The sequence below is a fragment of the Chlorocebus sabaeus genome, chromosome 1, assembly GCF_047675955.1.
Source record: "Chlorocebus sabaeus isolate Y175 chromosome 1, mChlSab1.0.hap1, whole genome shotgun sequence".
Classification (NCBI taxonomy): domain Eukaryota; kingdom Metazoa; phylum Chordata; class Mammalia; order Primates; family Cercopithecidae; genus Chlorocebus; species Chlorocebus sabaeus.
Window position 1 is genome coordinate 1,009,386 of NC_132904.1, and position 22,764 is coordinate 1,032,149.

The window sequence follows — 22,764 nt, forward strand, 5'->3', positions numbered from 1 at the left end:
TCACTCACATTCACCCACTCACTCACTCACCCACTCACTTACCCACCCACTCACTCACTCGCCCATTCACTTACTCACTTATTCACTCACTCACCTATTCACTCACTCATTCATTCATTCATTCACCCATTCACTTACTCACGTATTCACTCACTCACTTATTCACTCACTCATTCATTCATTCACCCATTCACTTACTCACTCACCCACTCACTAACTCACTTATTCACTCACTCATTCATTCATTCACCCATTCACTTACTCACCTACTCACTTACTTACTCACTTATTCACTGACTCATTCACTCATTTATTCACCCATTCACTCACTTATTCACTCACTCATTCATTCACCCATTCACTCACTCACTTATTCACTCAACCACTCACTCACTCATTCACTCACTCATCCACTCACTTATTCACCCATTCACTCACTCATTCACTCACTCATCCATTCACTCACTCACCCACTCACTCACTTACTCACTTATTCACCCATTCACTCACTCATTCACTCACTCACTCACTCATTCATTAATTCACCCATTCACGCAGTCATTCACTCACTCACTTATTCACTCATACACTCATTCACTCATTCATTCATTCATTCACTCATTCACCCATTTACTCACTTATTCACTCACTCACTCATTCACTCATTTACTCACTCACTCACTCGCTCATTCATTCATCCATTCACTCACTCACTTACTCATAGACTCATACACTCATTCACTCACTCACTCATTGACTCTATCACTCACTCATTCACACATTCACTCACCCATATACTCACTCATTGACTCACTCACTCACTCACGCATCCACTCATTCCCTCATTCACTCACTCTTTCCCTCATTCACTCACTCATTTACTCATTCATTCACCCATTCACTCACTCATTCACTCACTCACTCACTGACTCATTGACTCCTTCACTCACTCATTCATCCATTCACTTACTCACTCATTCACTCACTCACTCATTTACTCATTCATTCACCCATTCATTCACTCACTGACTCATTGACTCATTCACTCACTCATTCCCTCATTCACTTACTCACTCATTTACTCATTCATTCACCCATTCACTCAATCACTCATTCACTCATTCATTCACTCACTCACTAACTCATTCATTCACTCACTCAATCATTTTCCCTTTCCCCACACTCCTGCCACATATGAAGTGCTCTTTTTCCAGGAACCTGGGCTAAGACAGGACCTGGGGAAGGAAAGGCACAGAAATGGAGATGTAGGTGATCATAAGGAGCTTGGGATGGGTCCTTGGAGAGCTGGAAGCAAGTGCTCAGAACAGCCTGGAGGCACCTCTTTGATCCTAATCCCTCTGCAGCAGGACAGAGGGCCCAGCCCAGCCTCTCCCTTTCCTGCCATTCCTCCCATGGGAGATTTCCTGGTTGGACCCTCCATGTGGGCAGTGGAGCTGCTGACCTTGTCTGGGGAGTATGTGGCTGCCTTCGAGGGAGAGTCCAACCCCAGTGTCCTACCACACACCCGTGATCTGGGCAAGTGTTCATCACACAACAGCACCTTTTCAGCCAGAGCCCTTCAGGCCAAAGACTCACTGGGGCCTTTCTGTGCTGGGACTGCTGGGACCAGTCAACAGCTTCCTGTCTGGAGGGTACTGAGCATTTCTGGATCTGGGTGGCCCGAGACCATCATGTGAATGGAACTGGCCCTGCCCACCTGGGACCAGGAGACTGAAGCACAGGTGGACTCCTGGGCAATGCTGGGAGGTGCTGCATGGTGAGGGAGGGGTTCCGTCACTTGCCTGGAGGCTGCTGCCAGGAGCCTCTCTCTAGGGAGGGTGAGGCTGGCTGGCACCACTTCAGTGGCAGCATGTGGCTGGCTTGAGGGACGCCTTGGCTCACTCACTCACTCATTCACTCATTCATTCACTCACTCAATCATTTTCCCTTTCCCCACACTCCTGTCACATATGAAGTGCTCTCTCTCCAGGCACCTGGGCTAAGACAGACATGGGGAAGAAAAGGCACAGAAATGGAGACACAGGTGACCATAAGGAGCTTGGGGCTGGGCTGGGGCTGGCCTCTCCCTCCCAGGCAGCCACACATTCCCCAGCCAAGGTCGGCAGCTCCACTGCCCACATGGAGGGTCCAACCAGGAGGTCTGCCACAGGAGGAATGGCAGGAAAGGGAAAGGCTGGGCTGGGCTCCCCGTCCTGCTGCAGAGGGTTTTAGTGTCAAAGTGGTGCCTTAAGGCTGTTCTGAGCACTCACTTCTGGGCACCAGGAACTCACAGGTTGCTGGGCATGGCACGGTGCCCAGGAAGAGTCTAGGGTGGGGTATGTGGGGAGAACCCCTGCAGGCCAGGGCTTGGGGGAGCCCTCGGAAACTGGTAGACACACCCATCTCTGCCTGCCACCGGCCGCGGGCCAGCCCGCAGTGAGCACCCACTGTTTACTCGGGTGAGGGGGAACCACAGGCCTTGCCCCGCCCACCCATGTGAAGCTCGGGGCTGGAGCCAGCTCTGGGGCTACAAAAGGCTCCTGCAACCTTGGGTCCCTCCTCAGAGGCTGCCGAGGGACAGGGCACTCTTCCCCACCGTCCACACGATGGGTGTCGGCCAGAGGAAGCTGACCCCACTCTGGACCCTGGCTCTTGCTCTGGCCTGTACCCGGCACACAGGTACGGCTCGGTCCCTGGCCGCTCTACTAGTCCTGGGTGGTGCGGTACTGAGTGGGCCTCGGGCAGCTCAGTCTTTGCCCTGGGTTCCGGGCATGTGCCATGAACGGCTCCCAGCAGCACAGCCCCTGCCTGTGGCCCTGGCCACCAACGAGCAGTTTCCACCTCGTGGGATTGGGAAGGGATCTCCGGGCTTCAGGGACCTCTGAGGCTGGGCCATTCCCTGAGGCAGGGAAGCAGGAGCTCAGATCTCCGGCTTCCCTTCCCCACCTGGATCCCTGCACTTATCCCCGGCAGCCGAGAGTGCCTGGCCCACAGTGTCTCCAGCGGCTCACGGCCCCCGATGGGCCTGGTCAGGGCATCAACCCCAGGCACCTGCCCTTGCACACCCCACACGTGCCCAGTTTACCAGCTCATGTTCCCTGTCTGGGCCTTGATGGGGGTCTCCTGGGGGGGTCTCAGCCTCTGAGCGAGGATGTAATGGTGAGGTCCACAGGGGAACCGTTTCACCCCCGGCCTAAGGCTAAGAGGGTGATGGGGGCTAAGAGGGTGATAGGGGCTAAGAAGGTGACGGGGGAGGCTTCAGGCCCTGTGATCTAAACGGTCCCATGCTGGGCCAGTAAGTCCCTGCCTCTGCTTCTGGGGGACACCTGGGCCTGGGTCTGCTGGTGACCATGTGCCCCTGTTGGGGGAATGCCTGGGGTTGGGTTGGGGGAGCAGGTGCTCCTGGGCTCCTGGAACAGCAGGGCAGGGACCTCAGCACTGCTGAGACAGCCACATAGCCCACCCAGGTCCCTCGCCCAGCCCTGTCCCCAGCCTCTGGCCCTCTGCCAGGCAGTCCCAGAGCAAGAACTGTCTCCCGGTGTCTCCGTGCTGCCCTTGGCTGTGGCCCAGCCAGACCCTGCACCCCCCATCCCTCGTCTGTACCACTCTCATCTCAGAAGCAGGAATTCTCTCCCAGGGCTGCTCCCAGGAGAGGGCAGGGCTGGGGCTGGGCCTGCGGGGCTCAGAAGGTGGGGGCAGGCCTGGGCCAGGACTGGGTAAGTGAGGCTCAGGCCACTGTCTCTGTCTCCCCAGTGGGGCTTGCAGATGCTAAGGGCCCCGCCGCCCACTGACTTATTTGATACGCTGGGCCCCACTGGGGGCAGAGGGTATGGGGGTGAGGGGGGTCTCCCAGCCTGGCCTGAGGACCCCTACGTCAGGCGCAGGAACTGGGAAGCTGGGGCTGGGATGCAGGTGAATCACAGCTTTCCCCAAGACCCCCTCCCTGCAGGGTCCTAGGCTGGGCCAGGCGCCCCTCCCACCATGCTGGGGCTGTGTGGGGCTGTGCGAGGCTGTACGGGGCTGGGGGCTGGTCCCACCATGCTGGCTCTGTGCAGGGATGTGTGGGGCTGGGGGCTGGTCACCATGCTGGCTCTGTGCAGGGATGTGTGGGGCTGGGGTCTGGTCACCATGCTGGCTCTGTGCAGGGATGTGCAGGGCTGTGAAGGGCTGTGCGGGGCTGGAGGCTGGTCCCACCATGCTGGTTCTGTGCAGGGATGTGTGGGGCTGTGTGGGGCTGGGCTGGGATCTGGTGACATTCTGCACAGTCTCCATGGACCCTGGAGATCAACCTCCTGCAAGATCTGCTGCTTGTAGGGAGGCAAGGTCCTCCAGGCGGTCTTGGGGCCAACCCCTCCCATGCGTTTGACTGCTCCAGCCCCTCAGTGGGATCACTGTAGTGGGCGGGGGTCCCGAGTGTGGAGGCCAGGGCCTAGGATGCTCTGCAGTGAGTGCGAATGAATAGATGGGGATGCCAGATTGGGGCAAAGGGTCCCGACACCACCTGCTCCATGGGGCCAGGTTGAGGGGATGCTCCTGGAGGGTCTGGGCTCAGACTTCCGACTCACATGGACAGAGGCCCCCTAGGACCTCCGACCCAGCACAGAGAGAGCCCTCGCCACAGGCCACCTGCACACACCATGGCCTCCCGATCCTCTGGTGTCCACGCTGCATCTGTGGTCGCAGCCTGAGCCCCCTCAGCCACCCTGCATCTGGGCTCAGCCTCTCTCCTCTTTCTGCAGGCCATGCCCAGGACGGCTCCTCTGAATCCAGCTACGAGCACCACCCTGCCCTCTCTCCCATCACCCAGGGGCCTGGTGGTGAGTCTGAGCGTCCAGCCCCCACCCTAAGCCTGTCAGATTCCACCCTCCACTGCGTGGCACGGCTCCCAGGGGCACTGGTTTTAGGGAGGCTCCCCAGCTGGCCACCGCTGAGGACCAAACCTGGGGGGACAGGAGGACACCCCACATCCATGACCCTGGTCGGTCACACTACCTGCCTGTCCTTGGGCCAGCCCCCTGCAGCGCTCAGGCTCTGAAGGAGTTGCAGGGTGGGGCAGGCTGGCTGTGCCCATGTCCTGTGGGTGCCCGCCACCCTCCAGGGATCTGGAGCTGGGTCCTGCCTCAGTGTCCCCCCTGTTCACCTCCTGGCACTTCAGCAACACAGGTATCTCCCTTGGCGCTGGCCGTCCCAGTGTGGATTGTGCTAGCGGGAGCCCGTGGGGGCCCAGCAGCCCTGGCAGAGGCGGGGCAGGCGAGGGCAGCCAGAGTGGGGGGCTTCTGGCAAACTCTCAGATTGCATTTCTCCAAATCGGGCCAGATGTGCCTAATCTCAGCACCCAAGAGACTGTCTTGAGCCGCTGATGCAGACTCAGGTTCTGAGGCCCATGGGTGTGAGAGCTGGCAGCCCCGAGGGCTTCTTCCTGGTGACAGCCGGGAGGAAGCAGAAAGTCACACTGAACTCAGGTTGTGCGGCTCAGGGTGTGCGGCCGCAAACACACAATGTGCAGATGGAACTCAGGGTGTGCAGCTGCAAACACACAAGGAGCAGATGGTAGATGGGGGGCGGGGGCAACACGCGGCAGAATCCAGAGTTGGTTTCAGAGCCAGGAGCCGGGACCCACGGACGCTGGAACATCTCTGGCTCAGAAGCCCTGCCCCACCTGGGGGCCGTGTGTGCATCCTACCAGTCCCTGTTTCCGCAGGGGTCCCGCCCCGTGGGGTGACTCTCTTCCCGCCTCTGAGGACCATCCCCGTGGTACGAGGTGAGTGGAGCCCCGAGGCCTGGGTGGGAAAGGGGCATAGCTTTGCTGAACTCCCCGCTCAGGCCTGGAGGTGCCTGGTGGAGAGGGGCCCCAGCTTTCCAGGTAGTCACTGGGTAGGTATTGGAGCCACTGGGTAGGTATTGGAACCAGAGGGCTAGCACCTCCCTGCACACGTTTCTGGGACTTCTCAGACACAGGAAGGACCCCTGGGTGCCCCGTCCAGGGCAGCAGCACCTCCTGCAGGACACTGGGGTGGGGCAGGGGGTGCAGGGCAGGCGCAGGTGTGCAGGGCAGGGGCAGGGGTGCAGGGTGAGGGTGAGGGCGACGCTCCCAAACGCCATGCTGCTTCCACTGTAGCCTCCAACCCGGCACACAACGGGCGGGTGTGCAGCACCTGGGGCAACTTCCACTACAAGACCTTCGACGGCGACGTCTTCCGCTTCCCCGGCCTCTGCAACTACGTGTTCTCCGAGCACTGCGGCACTGCCTACGAGGACTTCAACGTCCAGCTGCGCCGCAGCCAGGAGTCAGCAGCCCCCACGCTGAGCAGGGTCCTCATGAAGGTGGATGGCGTGGTCATCCAGCTGACCAAGGGCTCCGTCCTGGTCAACGGCCACCCGTGAGTCTGGGCTCTCGGATGGTGGGGGCCCCGCGGCGTGTGGGGACGGCGTTTCTGGGGGGTCACGGGGGCACGGCAGTCCTGGGAAGGATGTGTACTTCTTGGCAAGCCCCTGAGAGTGGAGCTGGACATGGGTCCTCCCTGGTCCCCCGAGCTGGCCCACTGAGATGGATCCCCTCCTGGGATCCCCAGGCTCTTATTCTGCCCCTTCCTAGCTTCTTGTGACTGCAGAGCTCCAGAAGTCACTGTCCCCATCCCAGACGTGACTTCATGGTCACCATGACCGTGCCCCATTTGCAACCACAGGCATCTGCCCTGCCTGGGATCTCTCCTAACGGTGCTCCCAGCCCCTCAGCCCTGCCTCCCTCCGCAGGGTCCTGCTGCCCTTCAGCCAGTCTGGGGTCTTCATTCAGCAGAGCAGCAGCTACACCAAGGTGGAGGCCAGACTGGGCCTTGTCCTCATGTGGAACCACGATGACAGCCTGCTGGTGAGGCTGGGGGGTGGGGGTGTCCTGGTGTCCACCTCCAGCCCTCGAGGGCTGGCCCGCTCCCACAGCCTCTCCAGAGAGGGTGAAAGGTGCCCTGGGCCCAGTCAGGGTCAGACCCCACCCCACACAGCAGGCAAGAACAGGTGCCCAGACACCAATGCTGTCCCAGGGTCTGTGCCCCCAGGATGGAGACTGCTTTTGGGGGTGTCTCCTCCGTGGGCCTCGGCCCCTCCTCGGAAATCTCAGGCTTGAGCCTCATCTGTCCATCCGCCCTTGGTGGGGACGAGTGTCTGATGTCTCCTCCATTGCAGCTGGAGTTGGACGCCAAATATGCCAACAAGACCTGTGGGCTCTGTGGAGACTTCAATGGGATGCCCGTGGTCAGCGAGTTCCTCTCCCACAGTAAGGCCCCATGGCGCCATCAGCCCCTTCCTCAGTGTCCCCTGGGGGCTCAGTGTTGTGTGCACACACACCCTCCGACGCTCCGGCACACACACGCACAGATGCATGGAGGCAGCTGCCCTCCCTCCCAGCACAGCACACACGTGTACACACGCGATCCCCAAATGCCAGCCTGTCTCAGGGGTGCACGCTGGGAGCAAATCGCCTGTTGAGCCCCTTGCTCTGTGTGGCTGCTCTGGGTGGTGACCCCTGACCACACGCCCTCTCCTGAAATGACAGACCTGCCTCCTTCCTGGTCTTTGAGTCTCTGTCACCAGGCTGTGGCCTTGCAAATGTGACCTGCACCAGCCAAGGCCCCACTCCCCACCTCCCCCTGCCGGGCCTGTGAAGCCCCATACAAGCCCCGAGTACAGGGTGTCCCTCTGTGGGGAACTGAGTCTGCCTGGGTGTCCAGCAGCCCTTGGCAAGGCAGGCCCAGCGCTGGGTTGGCTGGGTTCTGTGGACTGGGAGGTGCTCAGGTTCCCGCCAGCCTGGCAGGAGGAGACCAGAGTCCTGGGTCAGTTGAGGACTCAGCCGGCAGCCCCCTGTGACTTGGACACCAACCTCCTGGGCTGTTTCTCTCCATCATTCCAGACCCCCTGAGGGTCCTGCAGCATGCATGGGGCGGCCAAGCAGGTGCAGCCAGGACAACTCAGGCATCCAGAGGGGACAGGAGCCACCGATGGCTCTTCTAACCCCACCCCAGGGACCCGGCCGTGGGGGCTCTGCTGCTGGGGTGCTGGGCTGAGGGGTACTGGGACCTGCAGGCAGAGCCCACCTCCGTGCTTCCTGCAGACATCAAGCTGACTCCCATGGAGTTTGGGAACCTGCAGAAGATGGATGACCCCACGGAGCAGTGTGAGGACCCTGTCCCTGAACCCCCGAGGAACTGCTCCACTGGATCTGTAAGCCCTGGAGGGAACAGGGGCCCGGCAGGGTGAGGAGGAGGGGTTGTGAGCCCGGAACTGGTCCAGATTCCCCACTGAGGACTCAGACGGGCTGTGGCCTTTGTCCTAGGGCATCTGCGAGGAGCTCCTAAATGGTCAGCTGTTCTCCAGCTGTGTGGCCCTGGTGGACGTCGGCAGCTACCTGGAGGCCTGCAGGCAAGACCTCTGCTTCTGCGGAGGCACCGACCTGCTCAGCTGCGTCTGCCACACCCTCGCGGAGTACTCCCGGCAGTGCGCCCACGCCGGGGGGCTGCCCCAGGACTGGCGGGGCCCTGACCTCTGCCGTGAGTGTCCCGGCCCCCTGTCCCCCAACCCCTCTGGCAGGGAGGGCCGGGGCGGGCAGACGTGAGCCGTGTCTCTGCCTCCCACAGCCCAGATGTGCCCCAGCAACATGCAGTACCACGAGTGCCGCTCCCCCTGCACAGACACCTGCTCCAACCAGGAGCACTCCCGGGCCTGCGAGGACCACTGTGTGGCTGGCTGCTTTTGCCCTGAGGGTGAGGCTCCCCCGCCCCTGGGAAACACAGACGCACCCTGGGAACTAGGGGGCTGTGCTCCCATGGCCAAGCCTCAAAAGAAGGATCCCAGTCCTAGTGTCCTGGCCCCCTGAGGCTGGCTGAGGCCCCTAGCCCAAGATGTCCCCAGCCCCTGAGGCTGGCTGAGACCCCTAGCCCGAGATGTCCCAGGCCACTGAGGCTGGCTGAGGCCCCTGTCCCAGGCCCCTGAGGCTGGCTGAGACCCCTAGCCTGAGATGTCCCAGGCCCCTGAGGCTGGCTGAGGCCTCAGCTTGCTGTAGGGCTGCCATGTTGCTCCCCTGCAACACCCACCACATGGAGACAGCAGGAGCCCATCATAGGCCTGCCTGACCCATGCAGGGACGGTGCTCGATGACATCGGCCAGACCGGCTGTGTCCCTGCGTCACAGTGTGCCTGCGTCTACAACGGCACTGCCTATGCCCCGGGGGCCACCTACTCCACAGACTGCACCAATTGGTAGGTCCCGGCCCCCCTCCAGGCCCCCAGGATGTGCTATGGGACGGACCCGCTGGGGGCTGTGACCTAGGCCAGCAGGCGTCCCTCATCCGGGCTGTGATGTAGGCAGGCCTGGGTGAGACCCGGTCAACCTCCCGACACGGAGGCTGGAGGCTGGTCTCCTGGGGCCAGCAACCACACGGCACCATCTCTTGCTCTCAGCACCTGCTCCGGAGGCCGGTGGAGCTGCCAGGAGGTTCCATGCCCGGGTACCTGCTCCGTGCTTGGAGGTGCCCACTTCTCGACGTTTGACGAGAGGCACTACACGGTGCACGGGGACTGTGGCTATGTGTTGACCAAGGTAGGCACTGGCTGCCTGGGGCGCTCGCTGGACAAAGGGGGCCCACGGCCAGCCTCCCACAGGCTCCCATAGCTTGGCTACCTGTCACTGCTGCCCCTGGGGTGACCCTTGGGGGTCCCTGATGGTGAGACCTCAAGGAAGCACCCCAGCTCCCCAGCACTGGTCCCCACAGGGGCACGAAGGCTGCAGACCAGAGCCTCCAGCCCCACCCAGTGCTGGTCCCCACAGGGGCATGAAGGCTGCAGACCACACCCAGGGCTGGGCCCCACAGGGGCATGAAGGCTGCAGACCAGAGCCTCCAGTCCCACCCAGCACTGGGCCCTCCACACCTTGGGCTATTTATTTAAGACTTTACTGTTGAGAATAGTTTCAGGTTTACAAAGAAATTGAGCCCAAAGTACTCCCGCTCCAACACAAAGTCTCCCCAGATGATACACAGCACCCAGTACACAGTCTCCCCAAGATGAGACCCTGCCTTGGGGTAGAGCCTGCACTGGCACCCTCACCTCCCAGGTCACTGGCGCCCTCACCTCCCAGGTCGCTGGCGCCCTCACCTCCCAGGTCACGGTTGACATCAGGGCCCCTTGTGGTGGTGAAATTCCGCAGCTTCGGACAGACGTGCAGTGTCCTGTTCCTGCCAGGCAGTTTCACACAGTCGGCTCCACTGCCCTCAAACCCCTTGGAGCTCGGCCTCCTCACCCCTCCCTCACCCAGCCCCTGCCATCCACTGACATTTGTGCCTTCTGAGAGCTGTCCTTCCCAGAGGGTCCTGTGGTTGGCGTCGCAGAGTGTGGCCTCCCCAGGGTGCATGCAGATTTCTCTGTGTCCACACCTGGCGGCCTCCTAGCACACCTCCCTCTCGGGGGCTGGGATGTTGGAGTGGGGGTTTCTAGTAAGGGAGAGGAGCACAGCCGGGTGGAGGGGCAGGGCCAGGCGGGCTGGGCGCTGGGCGGAGCGTGAGGACCCCTGGTGTGTCCGGTTCTGCAGCCCTGTGACAGCAGTGCCTTCACTGTACTGGCTGAGCTGCGCAGGTGTGGGCTGACGGACAGCGAGACCTGCCTGAAGAGCGTGACACTGAGCCTGGACGGGGCGCAGACGGTGAGTGGAGCCTGGCAGGGCAAACCCTGGGAAGGGGAGAAGGGGCCTGTCTCTTCTACAAGTCACCTCTGCCCAAGCCCTTCGTCCTCAGCGTGAACAGCAAGAGGCGGGGATCCTCCGGCAACACTGGCTGCATCCATTACTTATGGGTCCATGTGACTGTCCGTAAAGGAGCAGCTCAGGGCCGGCCGCCCGGGCCGTCCTACCCGACCCGAGGGGCCCCGGGAAGGAGGGACTGGGTGCATCTGCGGCCAGCTCAGCTTCTCCGCTGAAGTCAGTTTACGTTTAGTGAATAACTTTGGTTTTTACTAAAGAATAAAAAGCATGGTACTCACAGAAAACTCAGAAAATCAGGGCGAGCACAAAACCACCTTGTAGGACCCACAGCCACAGGCAAAGGCCTCCCAGGCACCTGCAGGCACATTTCACAGCCTCCGCGGGGCTGAGTGCGGCGAGCCTGCCCCGCGCTCACAAGTCTGTCTGGCCGCCCTCAGGTGGTGGTGATCAAGGCCAGCGGGGAAGTGTTCCTGAACCAGATCTACACCCAGCTGCCCATCTCTGCAGGTGAGGGCGGCGGCCTCCTCTCCACCCCCGGGCTGCCTGGGGTCCCGCCCCACACCCCCAGCAAAACCCTTGTCCTTTGTGTCCCCAGCCAACGTCACCATCTTCAGACCTTCGACCTTCTTCATCATCGCCCAGACCAGCCTGGGCCTGCAGCTGGACCTGCAGTTGGTACCCACCATGCAACTGTTCGTGCGGCTGGCGCCCAAGCTCCGAGGGCAGACCTGCGGTAAGAGGGCTGCCTTCGGGGCCTGGAGCCCACCCACTCTGGCTGGGGCACATGGCCCTCAACCTGCCTAACCCACCCCCAGGTCTCTGTGGGAACTTCAACAGCATCCAGGCCGATGACTTCCGGACCCTCAGTGGGGTGGTGGAGGCCACGGCTGCGGCCTTCTTCAACACCTTCAAGACCCAGGCTGCCTGTCCCAACATCAGGAACAGCTTCGAAGACCCCTGCTCCCTGAGTGTGGAGAACGGTACGTGTGTCCGTTCAGCTCGCCTTTGTGCTGGGCGCCTGGCGCTGGTTCTCCCGCTTCCATTTGGCACTGCAGGCAGCGTGGAGGCCAGCCCTATGTGTGCCTGTGAGCCAGGTGGGGTGGCTCACGAAGGGGCCCAAGGACAGGCTCATGGTGGGCGCCTCGCCCGGCTTATATGGAGCTTCAGGAATGTGGGGCACCTGCTTCAGTGTCAGAGAAAGGGTGCAAGTCTCTGTTGGTCGATATCGGCCCTGACCGCCTACCTCTGCATAGGGTGGGGTGGTGGGAACGTGGAGAATGGATTCACCCACTCACCCACCCATTCACCCATTCACTCACTCACCCATTCACCCACTCACTCACCCACTCACTCATTCACCCACTCACCCACTCACCTACTCACTCACTCATTCACTCACTCACTTACCCACTCAACCATTCACTCATTCACTCACCCATTCACCCAGTCACCCACTCACTCACTCACTCACCCACTCACTCACCCATTCACCCACTCAACCATTCACTCACTCACCCATTCACCCTCTCACCCACTCATTCACCCACTCACCCACTCACCCACTCACTCACTCACCCACTCATTCACCTACTCACCCACTCACCCATTCACTCACTCACCCATTCACCCTCTCACCCACTCACTCATTCACCCACTCACCCACTCACCCACTCACCTACTCACTCACTCACCCACTCATTCACCTACTCACCCACTCAACCATTCACCCATTCACCCAGTCACCCACCCACTCACCCACTCACTCACCCACTCACTCACCCATTCACCCACTCAACCATTCACTCACCCATTCACCCACTCACCTACTCACTCATCCACTCACTCATCCGCTCACTTACTCGCTCACTCACTCACTCACTCAGTCATTCACTCTGCCTTCGGAGCTCGGGCGCCAGCCGTGGGGAAGTGTGATCCTATCTCGCTGGCTCTGGCCTGCTTCCTGCAGCCTGGGAAGCCTGGGTCCAGTGAGCCCAGTGGAGGGGCCAGAAGGGCCTCAGTTTGTCTGTCCAGAGTGGGGGTCACTAGCATCCCTGGAAGGCGGCACTGTGAAAGGCTGTGAGGGGCTGGGTGGGACATGCAGGAAACGAGAGGGCATTGTACCCTGCGCTTGGGGGAGCTTTCCCTCGGGGAGGGCACTGCACCACCCGGGCTGAGTGTGTAGCAGGATGTAGGGCCCAATGCCAGACTGCCCAGAGAAGCTGGTGCCCCAAACCCCACACCAGGGGCCAAGCTGGGTGGGATGAGTGTGCTGCCTGATCCTAATCCTAACCCTAACCCTCCTCTGTCCACAGAGAAGTATGCTCAGCACTGGTGCTCGCAGCTGACCGATGCCAACGGCCCCTTCAGCCGGTGCCACGCTGCCGTGAAGCCGGACACCTACTACTCGGTAACATCTGCCGCCTCTTGGCCCAGTGGGGCTCTGGCCACTGAGCCTCACGGCTGCCTCCAGGAGGGCTGGGAGGGCACTGGGGGGGGCTCGGCAGTCAGTACCAACCTTTCTAGGCTGTGATGGGCACCGGGGGCTGGGACCCAGCCTGTCTGTCCAGCTCCATTCCCCACATCCCCACCCCCCCCATTCACTCATTCACACATTCACCACTCAATCACTCACCCACCCATTCACCCACTCACTCACCCGTTCACCTGTTCACCCATCCACTCACTCACCCATTCATCCATTTACCCACTCACCCATTCACTCACTCACCCACTCACCCATTCACTCACTCACCCACTAACCCATTCACTCACTCACTCACTCACTCACCCATTCACTCACTCACCCACTCACCCATTCACTCACTCATTCACTTACTCACTTTTTCACTCACTCATTCATTCATTTCTTCACTGACTCATTCACTCATTTACCCACTCACTAATTCCTTCACCTACTCATCTACTTACTCATTCACTCATCCGCTCACTCATTTACTCACTCATTCACGAATTTCTTCACTCACTCATTCACTCATTTACTCACTGATTCCTTCGCCTACTCATTCACTCACTCACCCACTCATCTACTCAGTCATCCACTCACTCATCCACTCACTCACTCATCCACTCATTCACTCATTTACTCACTCATTCACTCACTCACCCACTCAATCATTCACTCACTCACTCATCCACTCACTCACTCATCCACTCACTCACTCATTCACTCACCCACTCATCCACTCAGTCATTCACTCACTCACTCATCCACTCAGTCATTCACTCACTCACTCATCCACTCACTCATTCACTCACTCACTCATCCACTCACTCATTCACTCACTCACTCATCCACTCACTCACTCATCCACCCACTCATTCACTCACTCACTCATCCACTCACTCATCCACTCACTCACTCATCCACTCACTCATTCACTCACTCACTCATTCACTCACTCACTCATCCACTCAGTCACTCATCCACTCATTCACTCATCCACTCACTCACTCATCCACTCACTCACTCATTCACTCACTCACTCACTCACTCATCCACTCATGCATATGCTCACTCACTCATACACTCATTCACTCATCCACTCACTCACTCATCCACTCATTCACTCATCCACTCACTCACTCATCCACTCACTCACTCATTCACTCACTCACTCACTCACTCATCCACTCATGCATATGCTCACTCACTCATACACTCATTCACTCATCCACTCACTCACTCATCCACTCATTCACTCATCCACTCACTCATCCACTCACTCACTCATCCACTCACTCACTCATTCACTCACTCACTCACTCACTCATCCATTCATGCATATGCTCACTCACTCATACACTCATTCACTCATCCACTCACTCACTCATCCACTCACTCACTCATTCACGCACTCACTCACTCATCCACCCACTCATTCACTCACTCACTCATCCACTCACTCACTTATCCACTCACTCATTCACTCACTCACTCATCCACTCACTCACTCATACACTCATTCACTCATCCACTCACTCACTCATCCACTCACTCACTCATTCACTCACTCACTCACTCACTCATCCACTCATGCATATGCTCACTCACTCATCCACTCACTCACTCATCCACTCATTCACTCATCCACTCACTCATCCACTCACTCACTCATCCACTCACTCACTCATTCACTCACTCACTCACTCACTCATCCACTCATGCATATGCTCACTCACTCATACACTCATTCACTCATCCACTCACTCACTCATCCACTCACTCACTCATTCACTCACTCACTCACTCATCCACTCATGCATATGCTCACTCACTCATCCACTCATTTACTCATCCACTCACTCATCCACTCACTCACTCATTCACTCACTCATTCATTCACTCACTCACTCATCCACTCACTCACTCATCCACTCATGCATATGCTCACTCACTCATCCACTCATTCACTCATCCACTCACTCATTCACTCACTCACTCATCCACTCACTGATCCACTCACTCATCCACTCACTCACACATCCACTCACTCACCCACTCACTCACTCATTCACTCACTTATTCACTCACTCATCCTCTCACTTACTTATTCCTTCATTCATCCCTTCACTCACTCATTCATTAACCACGTTTATGGTGTTTTTCTTGCACCTCCAGCCCTACACTAGGCACAGGGGCTAAACTTCAGGGGTTTGTTGCCCCCCTGGCCCCAGGGGCCAAATGGAAATTAGGCCAAGGCTGAGCTGATGCGCTGTGTCTGAGGCAAATTGGGCATGGCTGGACCTGTTGGGTCACAGAGATGAAGGACCTGGTCCTCCCAACAACCCCTGCTTTGCACAGTGGTTCTGCGGCATGACATGCCAAGTGGTTCTGCTGAGGGGGTGGGATGCCTGTGAGGACTCAGGGAGGGGTCCTGGAGGCAGGAAGACCCAGGACGGGAGGACCCTGGCTGCTGGATGTGTGGCCTGCAGGGCGTGGGGGACCACCAGGTGTGGGCTGGGGTCTCTGATGCCCTGATGCCCCCCTTCCCCACAGAACTGCATGTTTGACACCTGCAACTGTGAGCGGAGCGAGGACTGCCTGTGCGCCGTGCTGTCCTCCTATGTGCATGCCTGTGCCGCCAAGGGTGTGCAGCTCAGTGGCTGGAGGAACGGCGTCTGCAGTGAGTTCCCGCCAAGCCCAGCCCCTTTCCCACACTGGGTGGCCACGGATACTGGGGTGCCCCCGGGTCTTGGGGTGCCCCCAGAGTGCACAGGTGCTCTAAGGGTCCCCGTCCTCTGTGCTGGGCTCGAGGGCAAGGAGTGCCCAGGTCAGTGTGGCCTTGGACCCGGCCAAGGAGGGGAGGGGAGGGTAGCTGAGAGGGCTGGGGTCACTCGCTGCTGGCTGCCCACTGCTGAGCTTTGTGTCCTGAGAATTCCCTCTTCCTGGCATCCTGCAGCGAAGCCTATGACCACTTGCCCCAAGTCAATGACCTACCACTACAATGTCAGCACCTGCCAGCCCACCTGCCGCTCTCTGAGTGAGGGGGACATCACCTGCAGTGTTGGCTTTATCCCGGTGGATGGCTGCATCTGTCCCGAGGGCACCTTCCTGGACGACACGGGCAAGTGTGTGCAGGCCAGCAACTGTCCCTGCTATCACAGGGGCTCCGTGATCCCCAATGGGGAGTCGGTGCACGACAGTGGGGCTGTCTGGTAAGAGCTCCCGCTGTGGACTGGGGGTCCCTGGCACCTGCTGGCCCAGGGTGAGGCTCTGACCACCGTCTCCTCACAGCACCTGCACACATGGGAAGCTGAGCTGCATCGGAGGCCAAGCCCCCACCCCAGGTGAGTGCCAGAAAGGAGGCACTGGGGACCCCAGCCTCATCATCTCCATAAGAAATCCTGAAAAATGGCTTCAGGGTTAGTCCCACCGCAAGTCAACGGGGCTGGTGGTTGTTGATCAGCCGCTCAGTGTCAGGCATGGTTTGTGCCCTCTGGGCAGCAAGCGGGAAGAAAGGAGGGTGTGGGCGCACACATGACACACCCACTCACGCCCACTCATGCACATGCTCACACATCCATTCTTGCACACGAACTCACACCCACTCATGTGCATGCACTCACACCCACTCATGCACACACACCCCCATTCATGCACACACACACTCATGCACATGTTCACACACCCAATCATGCACACCCCCTCACACCCTCATGCACATGCACACCCACTTATGCAACACTCACACACCCACTCACACACACGCTCGCACCCACTCATGCACACACCCACTCATGCACACACCCACTCATGCACATGCACTCACACCCACTTATGCACACACACCCATTCATGCACACACATATGCACATGCTCATACACCCACTCATGCACACACACCCAGTCATGCACACGCACTCACAGTCACTTATGCAATGCTCACACACCCACTCATGGACATGCTTACCCACTCATGCATATGCACTCACACCCACTCATGCACACTCACACACTCATGCACACTCACTCACACCCTCTCATGCATCCGCATCCACTCATGCACACGCACCCACTCATGAATATGCACTCACACCCACTTATGCACATGCACTCACACCCTCTCACGCACACACTCACCCACTCACACACACCCACTCATGCACACACATTCATGCACACACACTCATACTCATACACACGCTGTCGCACTCACTCATGCACACACTCACACCCACTCATGCACACGCACCCACTCATGAATATGCAGTCACCCCCACTCATGCACACTCACACCCACTCATGCACACACCCATTTATGCACACACACTCATGCACATGCTCTCACACCCACTCATGCACACACACTCATACCCACTCATGCACACGCACCCACTCATGCACACACACACCCACTCATGCACATGCACCCACTCATGCACACACACTCATACCCACTCATGCACACACACACCCACTTATGCAATGCTCACACACCCACCCATGGACACGCTCACACACCCACTCATGTACACGCACCCACTCATGGACAAGCACTCACACCCACTTATGCAAAGCTCACACACCCACTCATGGACATGCTCACCCACTCATGCATACTCACATCCACTCATATACACACACCCACTCATGCACACGCACTTACTCCCACTCATGCACACGCACCCACTCACGGACAAGCACTCACACCCACTGATGCAATGCTAACACACCCACTCATGCACACGCACCCACTCATGCACACGCACACGGCACAGACACGTCCTCCCTGAACACATAGTTGAGGCACTGCAACAGCCTGTGGCTGGGCCCCCTCACGGCCCTTCCCTCCCCAGTGTGTGCTGCGCCCATGGTGTTCTTCGACTGCCACAATGCCACGCCTGGGGACACGGGGGCCGGCTGTCAGAAGAGCTGCCACACCCTGGACATGACCTGTGTAAGCCCCTGAGGACTCCCCAATGACAGACCCTCCATCCACCCCTGCCTGCTAAGGGTGCCTGCCCCCAGGGTGGGCAGTGGTGAGCCTCTGATATATGAGGCCATGGGCTGCCCCACGTCCCAGAGGACCCTGACCCATGGGCTCCCGGACTCTCTGGTCCTGTGGTCCCTCCACTGTAGCACGGGTGAGCTGTCCCTGGGAGGACCTGGCAGGTCCCGTGCCCTGCTCCATCACTCAGCGGTGTCTGCTGGTCCCTGCAGTATAGCCCCCAGTGTGTGCCTGGCTGCGTGTGCCCCGATGGGCTGGTGGCAGACGGCGAGGGCAACTGCATCACTGTGGAGGACTGCCCCTGCGTGCACAACGAGGCCAGCTACCGGGCCGGCCAGACCATCCGGGTTGGCTGCAATACCTGGTATGCGGGGGGCTCAAAGCCCATGGGGCGTGTCAGGTTCAGGGTACCAGAGGCCCTCCTTAGAGACAGGCGAGCCCCCAGCACAGGGGTCCCGGGAAAACGCAGGGCACAGACTCAGGGCTGGATGCTCCCAGCAGCCCCAGCCAGGGAGGCCCAGTGGGCGCGTGTCTGTGGTGCTAGGTCCCCCTGGGGGTAGGAAGGCTGCACCCAGCCAGGCAGGCACCCTGTGGGTGCTCTAGCCTGACCCCCAAATGTCCCCCAGCACTTGTGACAGCAGGATGTGGCGGTGTACAGATGACCCCTGCCTGGCCACCTGTGCTGTGTACGGGGATGGCCACTACCTCACCTTCGATGGGCAGAGCTACAGCTTCAACGGAGACTGCGAGTACATGCTGGTGCAGGTGAGCCGGCGCGTTTGGGGTCTTCACGGCGGTCCCTGCGACCCACAGCTGCTCACTGCCTGTCTGCAGTTGCCCCAGGGTGCACACAGGTTGAACCCGCCCCATCCTCCTTGTGGAAAGGAGGGCGGGGCCGGCCTGGTCCTTGATGGCCTCTGTTTCCCCAGAACCACTGTGGTGGGAAAGGCAGCGCGCAGGACTCCTTCCGTGTCGTCACTGAGAACGTCCCCTGCGGCACCACGGGGACCACCTGCTCCAAGGCCATCAAGATCTTCCTGGGGGTGAGTGAGGCCGGGCGGTTGCATGCCCTCCGGGAGGCTCCCCTGGCACCACCTGGCCAGGTGGGCTGGGGTTCTCGCTGGGGGCCCTGAGCAACCCCTTGCCATGCAGGACTCCGAGCTGAAGCTGAGCCACGGGAAGGTGGAGGTGACTGGGACGAACGAGAGCCAGGAGGTGCCATACACCATCCGGCAGATGGGCATCTACCTGGTGGTGGACACCAACATCGGCCTGGTTCTGCTGTGGGACAAGAAGACCAGCATCTTCATCAACCTCAGCCCCCAGTTCAAGGTGAGACTACGCCCCTCATCCAGGCCAGGGCCAGCTGGAAACCTGGAGGTGGAAACCTGGAGGTGGGGTGCATGGAACAGGTGGGCAGAGACGAGAGGCACAGAGACACAGAAACACAGAGATGGAAGGGGGGTGGGAAGTGGGGGGGACGGAGCCTTGGCAAGGGCAGCAGGTCAGGAGATTCCTTGGCTGGGTGTCCGTGTTCTGGGGCCAGAGCAAAGGCCCGCACCCTGGCGGATTTGCCCGCAGCCTGGACACTGGAAGTCCAGCAGGGCATCCACTGGGCCGAGTTCTTTCAGAAGGCTCTGGGGGGCTCCTTTTGGCCCCTTGCATCTGCTGGGGACCCCAGCACTCCTCGACTGTGGCCACACCGTTCGGATCACCGCCCCTGTCTTCATGCAGCCTCCTCCCTGTGACTGGGTCTAAGTTTTCCTTTTATAAGGACACCAGGCATTGGATTCAGGACCCAGTCATTACCTCAACCTGCAAGATCCCATCTCCCAGTGAGGTGCCATGCACAGGCACTGGGATCAGGACTTAGGCAGGTCCTTCGAGGCCACATCAGCTCCTTTTTCTCCAGGAGGGGCTTGTGTCTGGCCCTGGCCCTCGGTGCTCAGCTGCAGTGCCCGGGGCCTCCCCAGGTGTAGCTGGAGGTGGGAAAGAGGAAGCAGTGCCTGTGGTCGCTGTCAGTCGCCTGGGTGGGAGGTGGCGGCTGCAGGGCAGGGGGTCCCTGGGTGGGAGGAGTCGGCCATGGGTCGGGGGGCCCTGGGTGGGAGGAGGCGGCCGAGGCGCAGGGGGGCCCTAGTCTTCTGGGTTTGCTGCACCCACCTCCACCTCTCCCGGTACCTCTGCAGAGCAGGGTCTGTGGCCTGTGCGGGAACTTCGATGACATTGCCGTCAACGACTTTGCCACACGGAGCCAGTCTGTGGTGGGGGACGTGCTGGAGTTCGGGAACAGCTGGAAGCTCTCTCCATCCTGCCCGGATGCCCTGGCAGCCAAGGACCCCTGCACGGCCAACCCCTTCCGCAAGTCCTGGGCCCAGAAGCAGTGCAGCATCCTCCACGGCCCCACCTTTGCCGCCTGCCACGCACACGTATGCTGGCTGGGGGGCGTTTCTCAGGGCCCAAGGGGGTCATGGAGACCCAAGGAGGCCCCAGAAGGGTGAAGGGAATGGGGGGCTGGGGGACAGCTGCCAATCAAGGGTGTGGGCTGCTGGGGTTGGCGCTGGCGCTGGTGTGGACTCGCCTAGAGGGGCTGGGCGTCCAGCTCTGACACCTGTCAGCTGTGGTTTCGGGGCCCTGGGGGGTGTTAACCCCAAGGGCTGCCAAGGAAGCCCTGGGCCCTGTGGATATCCAGATGGGCCCAGCTGGCCACTTGGGGATGGACATTTGCCCTCCCTGAGCTCCACTGGAACTCGGTCCTGGTCAATATGCCAGTGTGGGCCCGGTCCCCAAGAGCCTGCGGGGTGGGTCGGGGGGTCCCTGGAACCTGAAGCCCCGTCTCCCTCAGGTGGAGCCAGCCAGGTACTACGAGGCCTGTGTGAACGACGCATGTGCCTGCGACTCAGGGGGTGACTGCGAGTGTTTCTGCACGGCTGTGGCTGCCTACGCCCAGGCCTGCCGTGAAGCGGGCCTGTGTGTGTCCTGGCGGACCCCGAGCATCTGCCGTGAGTGCGAGCGGGCGCCCGGGGCAGAACAGGAAGTGCCAGCAGGGTGTGTCCCACCACCCTCACTACTGATGGGTGGGGGCGCCGGGGAAGGTTTCCAAAGAAACAGAAACACCTGGGCCCAGAGAGGAGGGTGTGGCTGACGAGGGGTCGCTGGTGTGGTAGAATGTTCTGGGCAGAGGGGTCAGCAGAGCTGCCCAGCTCTAGCCCACACGGAACCTTGCCAGGAACAGGCATTGCTGGAGCTGTTCCGGCTGGAGACCCCCACTCTGCTGCAGCCTCCGTGGCACCCTGATAACTGGGGGGTGCCGATCTGGCCCCCTCTCCCCGTCCCCATCTTGCGATGGCCGGGAGGCGCAGGGGAGGGAAGCGGCTTCAGAGCAGCCGCGGGGTGCAGGGCCTCCCCGAGTGAGCGCCTGGGGCCCCACCGAGCCCTTCCTTCCTCCCGGCAGCTCTGTTCTGTGACTACTACAACCCGGAAGGCCAGTGCGAGTGGCACTACCAGCCCTGCGGGGCGCCCTGCCTGCGGACCTGCCGGAACCCTCGCGGAGACTGCCCGCAGGACGTCCGGGGCCTGGAAGGTGGGCTGGGGCTGGCTGGGAGGGGCTGGCCTGCGCTCCGCCGCCCGTGGCCTTCTCCTGGTCCCTCGAGGAGCCTGTGTGGCCCCAGCTTCCAGCACATTCCGGTGCTGTCAGCGAGGCCCACTGCTTGGGGGCTGGGCGGAGCCCTCCAGGGCGAGGCACCAGACACTCGGTCTGGTTGTGACTCTGGCCTCTCTGGCCCGCAGGCTGCTACCCCAAGTGCCCACCAGAGGCTCCCATCTTTGATGAGGACAAGATGCAGTGTGTGGCCACCTGCCCAACCCCACCTCCGCCACCACCGTGCCACGTCCATGGGAAGTCCTACCGGCCAGGCGCAGTGGTGCCCTCAGACAAGAACTGCCACTCCTGGTGAGTCCTTTGGCTGGAGAAATGTGGAGCCTGCAGCACGCAGGGGAATTTGGCCACGGCCTGGGCTCTGGGTGCAGCTGGGAGCAGCAGGGCTGGGGACTTCCCCGTTACTGGAGTTGAAGCTGTGGGTCCCATCCTGGCCCAGGCGACTGTGACGTAAGCTTCTCAGGGGCCAACACCCCCATGTCCTGAGTCCCAGAGGCAGGGCTGGGTGTAAGGCTCCTCTGGGCAGAAAACCAGCACAGCCTCTGGGGAGCAGGCTCGAGGGGCTCAGGGGGCGGCAGCGGGAAGCTGGGCCGAGATGGAGCCCCAGGGTCCCCACGGGAAGGACGCCCGTTAAAATTACCCCTGGGGCGTAATGGCCCCATTCTAGCACCCGCTTCCCCTGGCCCCTGACTGGAGGGGCCCCACGAGGGAGGGACCTTGGGCTGACCCTGGAGGGACAACTGCTGGGGCCCGGGTGGGGCTGGCCTCCCTGTTCCCCAGTCCGGGGGTGCAGTGCAGTGCCCAGGGAACTCCACCTCTGTCGGAGCTGCTCCCTGCCCGCCCTTGGCAGCATGGGATGCCCGTGGAAGGTACGCAGCCGCCCCCATGCACCAGCC

At 60.3% G+C, this 22,764-nt stretch overlaps 1 protein-coding gene across 1 annotated transcript in view; it reads left to right on the forward strand.

The window, feature by feature from the left end:
- Positions 1-2,606: 2,606 nt before the first annotated feature.
- Positions 2,607-22,764, forward strand: part of MUC5AC (mucin 5AC, oligomeric mucus/gel-forming) — a 40,633-nt gene continuing 20,475 nt past the window's right edge. Inside the window, 28 exon segments of the mRNA XM_073022676.1 lie at positions 2,607-2,679; positions 4,740-4,817; positions 5,702-5,761; positions 6,119-6,380; positions 6,754-6,868; positions 7,180-7,270; positions 8,105-8,214; positions 8,327-8,540; positions 8,628-8,753; positions 9,132-9,249; positions 9,451-9,589; positions 10,577-10,687; positions 11,182-11,251; positions 11,340-11,477; positions 11,560-11,724; positions 13,057-13,151; positions 15,762-15,888; positions 16,165-16,420; positions 16,500-16,552; positions 18,062-18,162; positions 18,426-18,577; positions 18,840-18,978; positions 19,143-19,256; positions 19,366-19,545; positions 20,400-20,639; positions 21,056-21,212; positions 21,665-21,793; positions 22,000-22,162. Of these exon segments, the coding sequence (XP_072878777.1) occupies positions 2,607-2,679; positions 4,740-4,817; positions 5,702-5,761; positions 6,119-6,380; positions 6,754-6,868; positions 7,180-7,270; positions 8,105-8,214; positions 8,327-8,540; positions 8,628-8,753; positions 9,132-9,249; positions 9,451-9,589; positions 10,577-10,687; positions 11,182-11,251; positions 11,340-11,477; positions 11,560-11,724; positions 13,057-13,151; positions 15,762-15,888; positions 16,165-16,420; positions 16,500-16,552; positions 18,062-18,162; positions 18,426-18,577; positions 18,840-18,978; positions 19,143-19,256; positions 19,366-19,545; positions 20,400-20,639; positions 21,056-21,212; positions 21,665-21,793; positions 22,000-22,162 (3,776 nt within the window).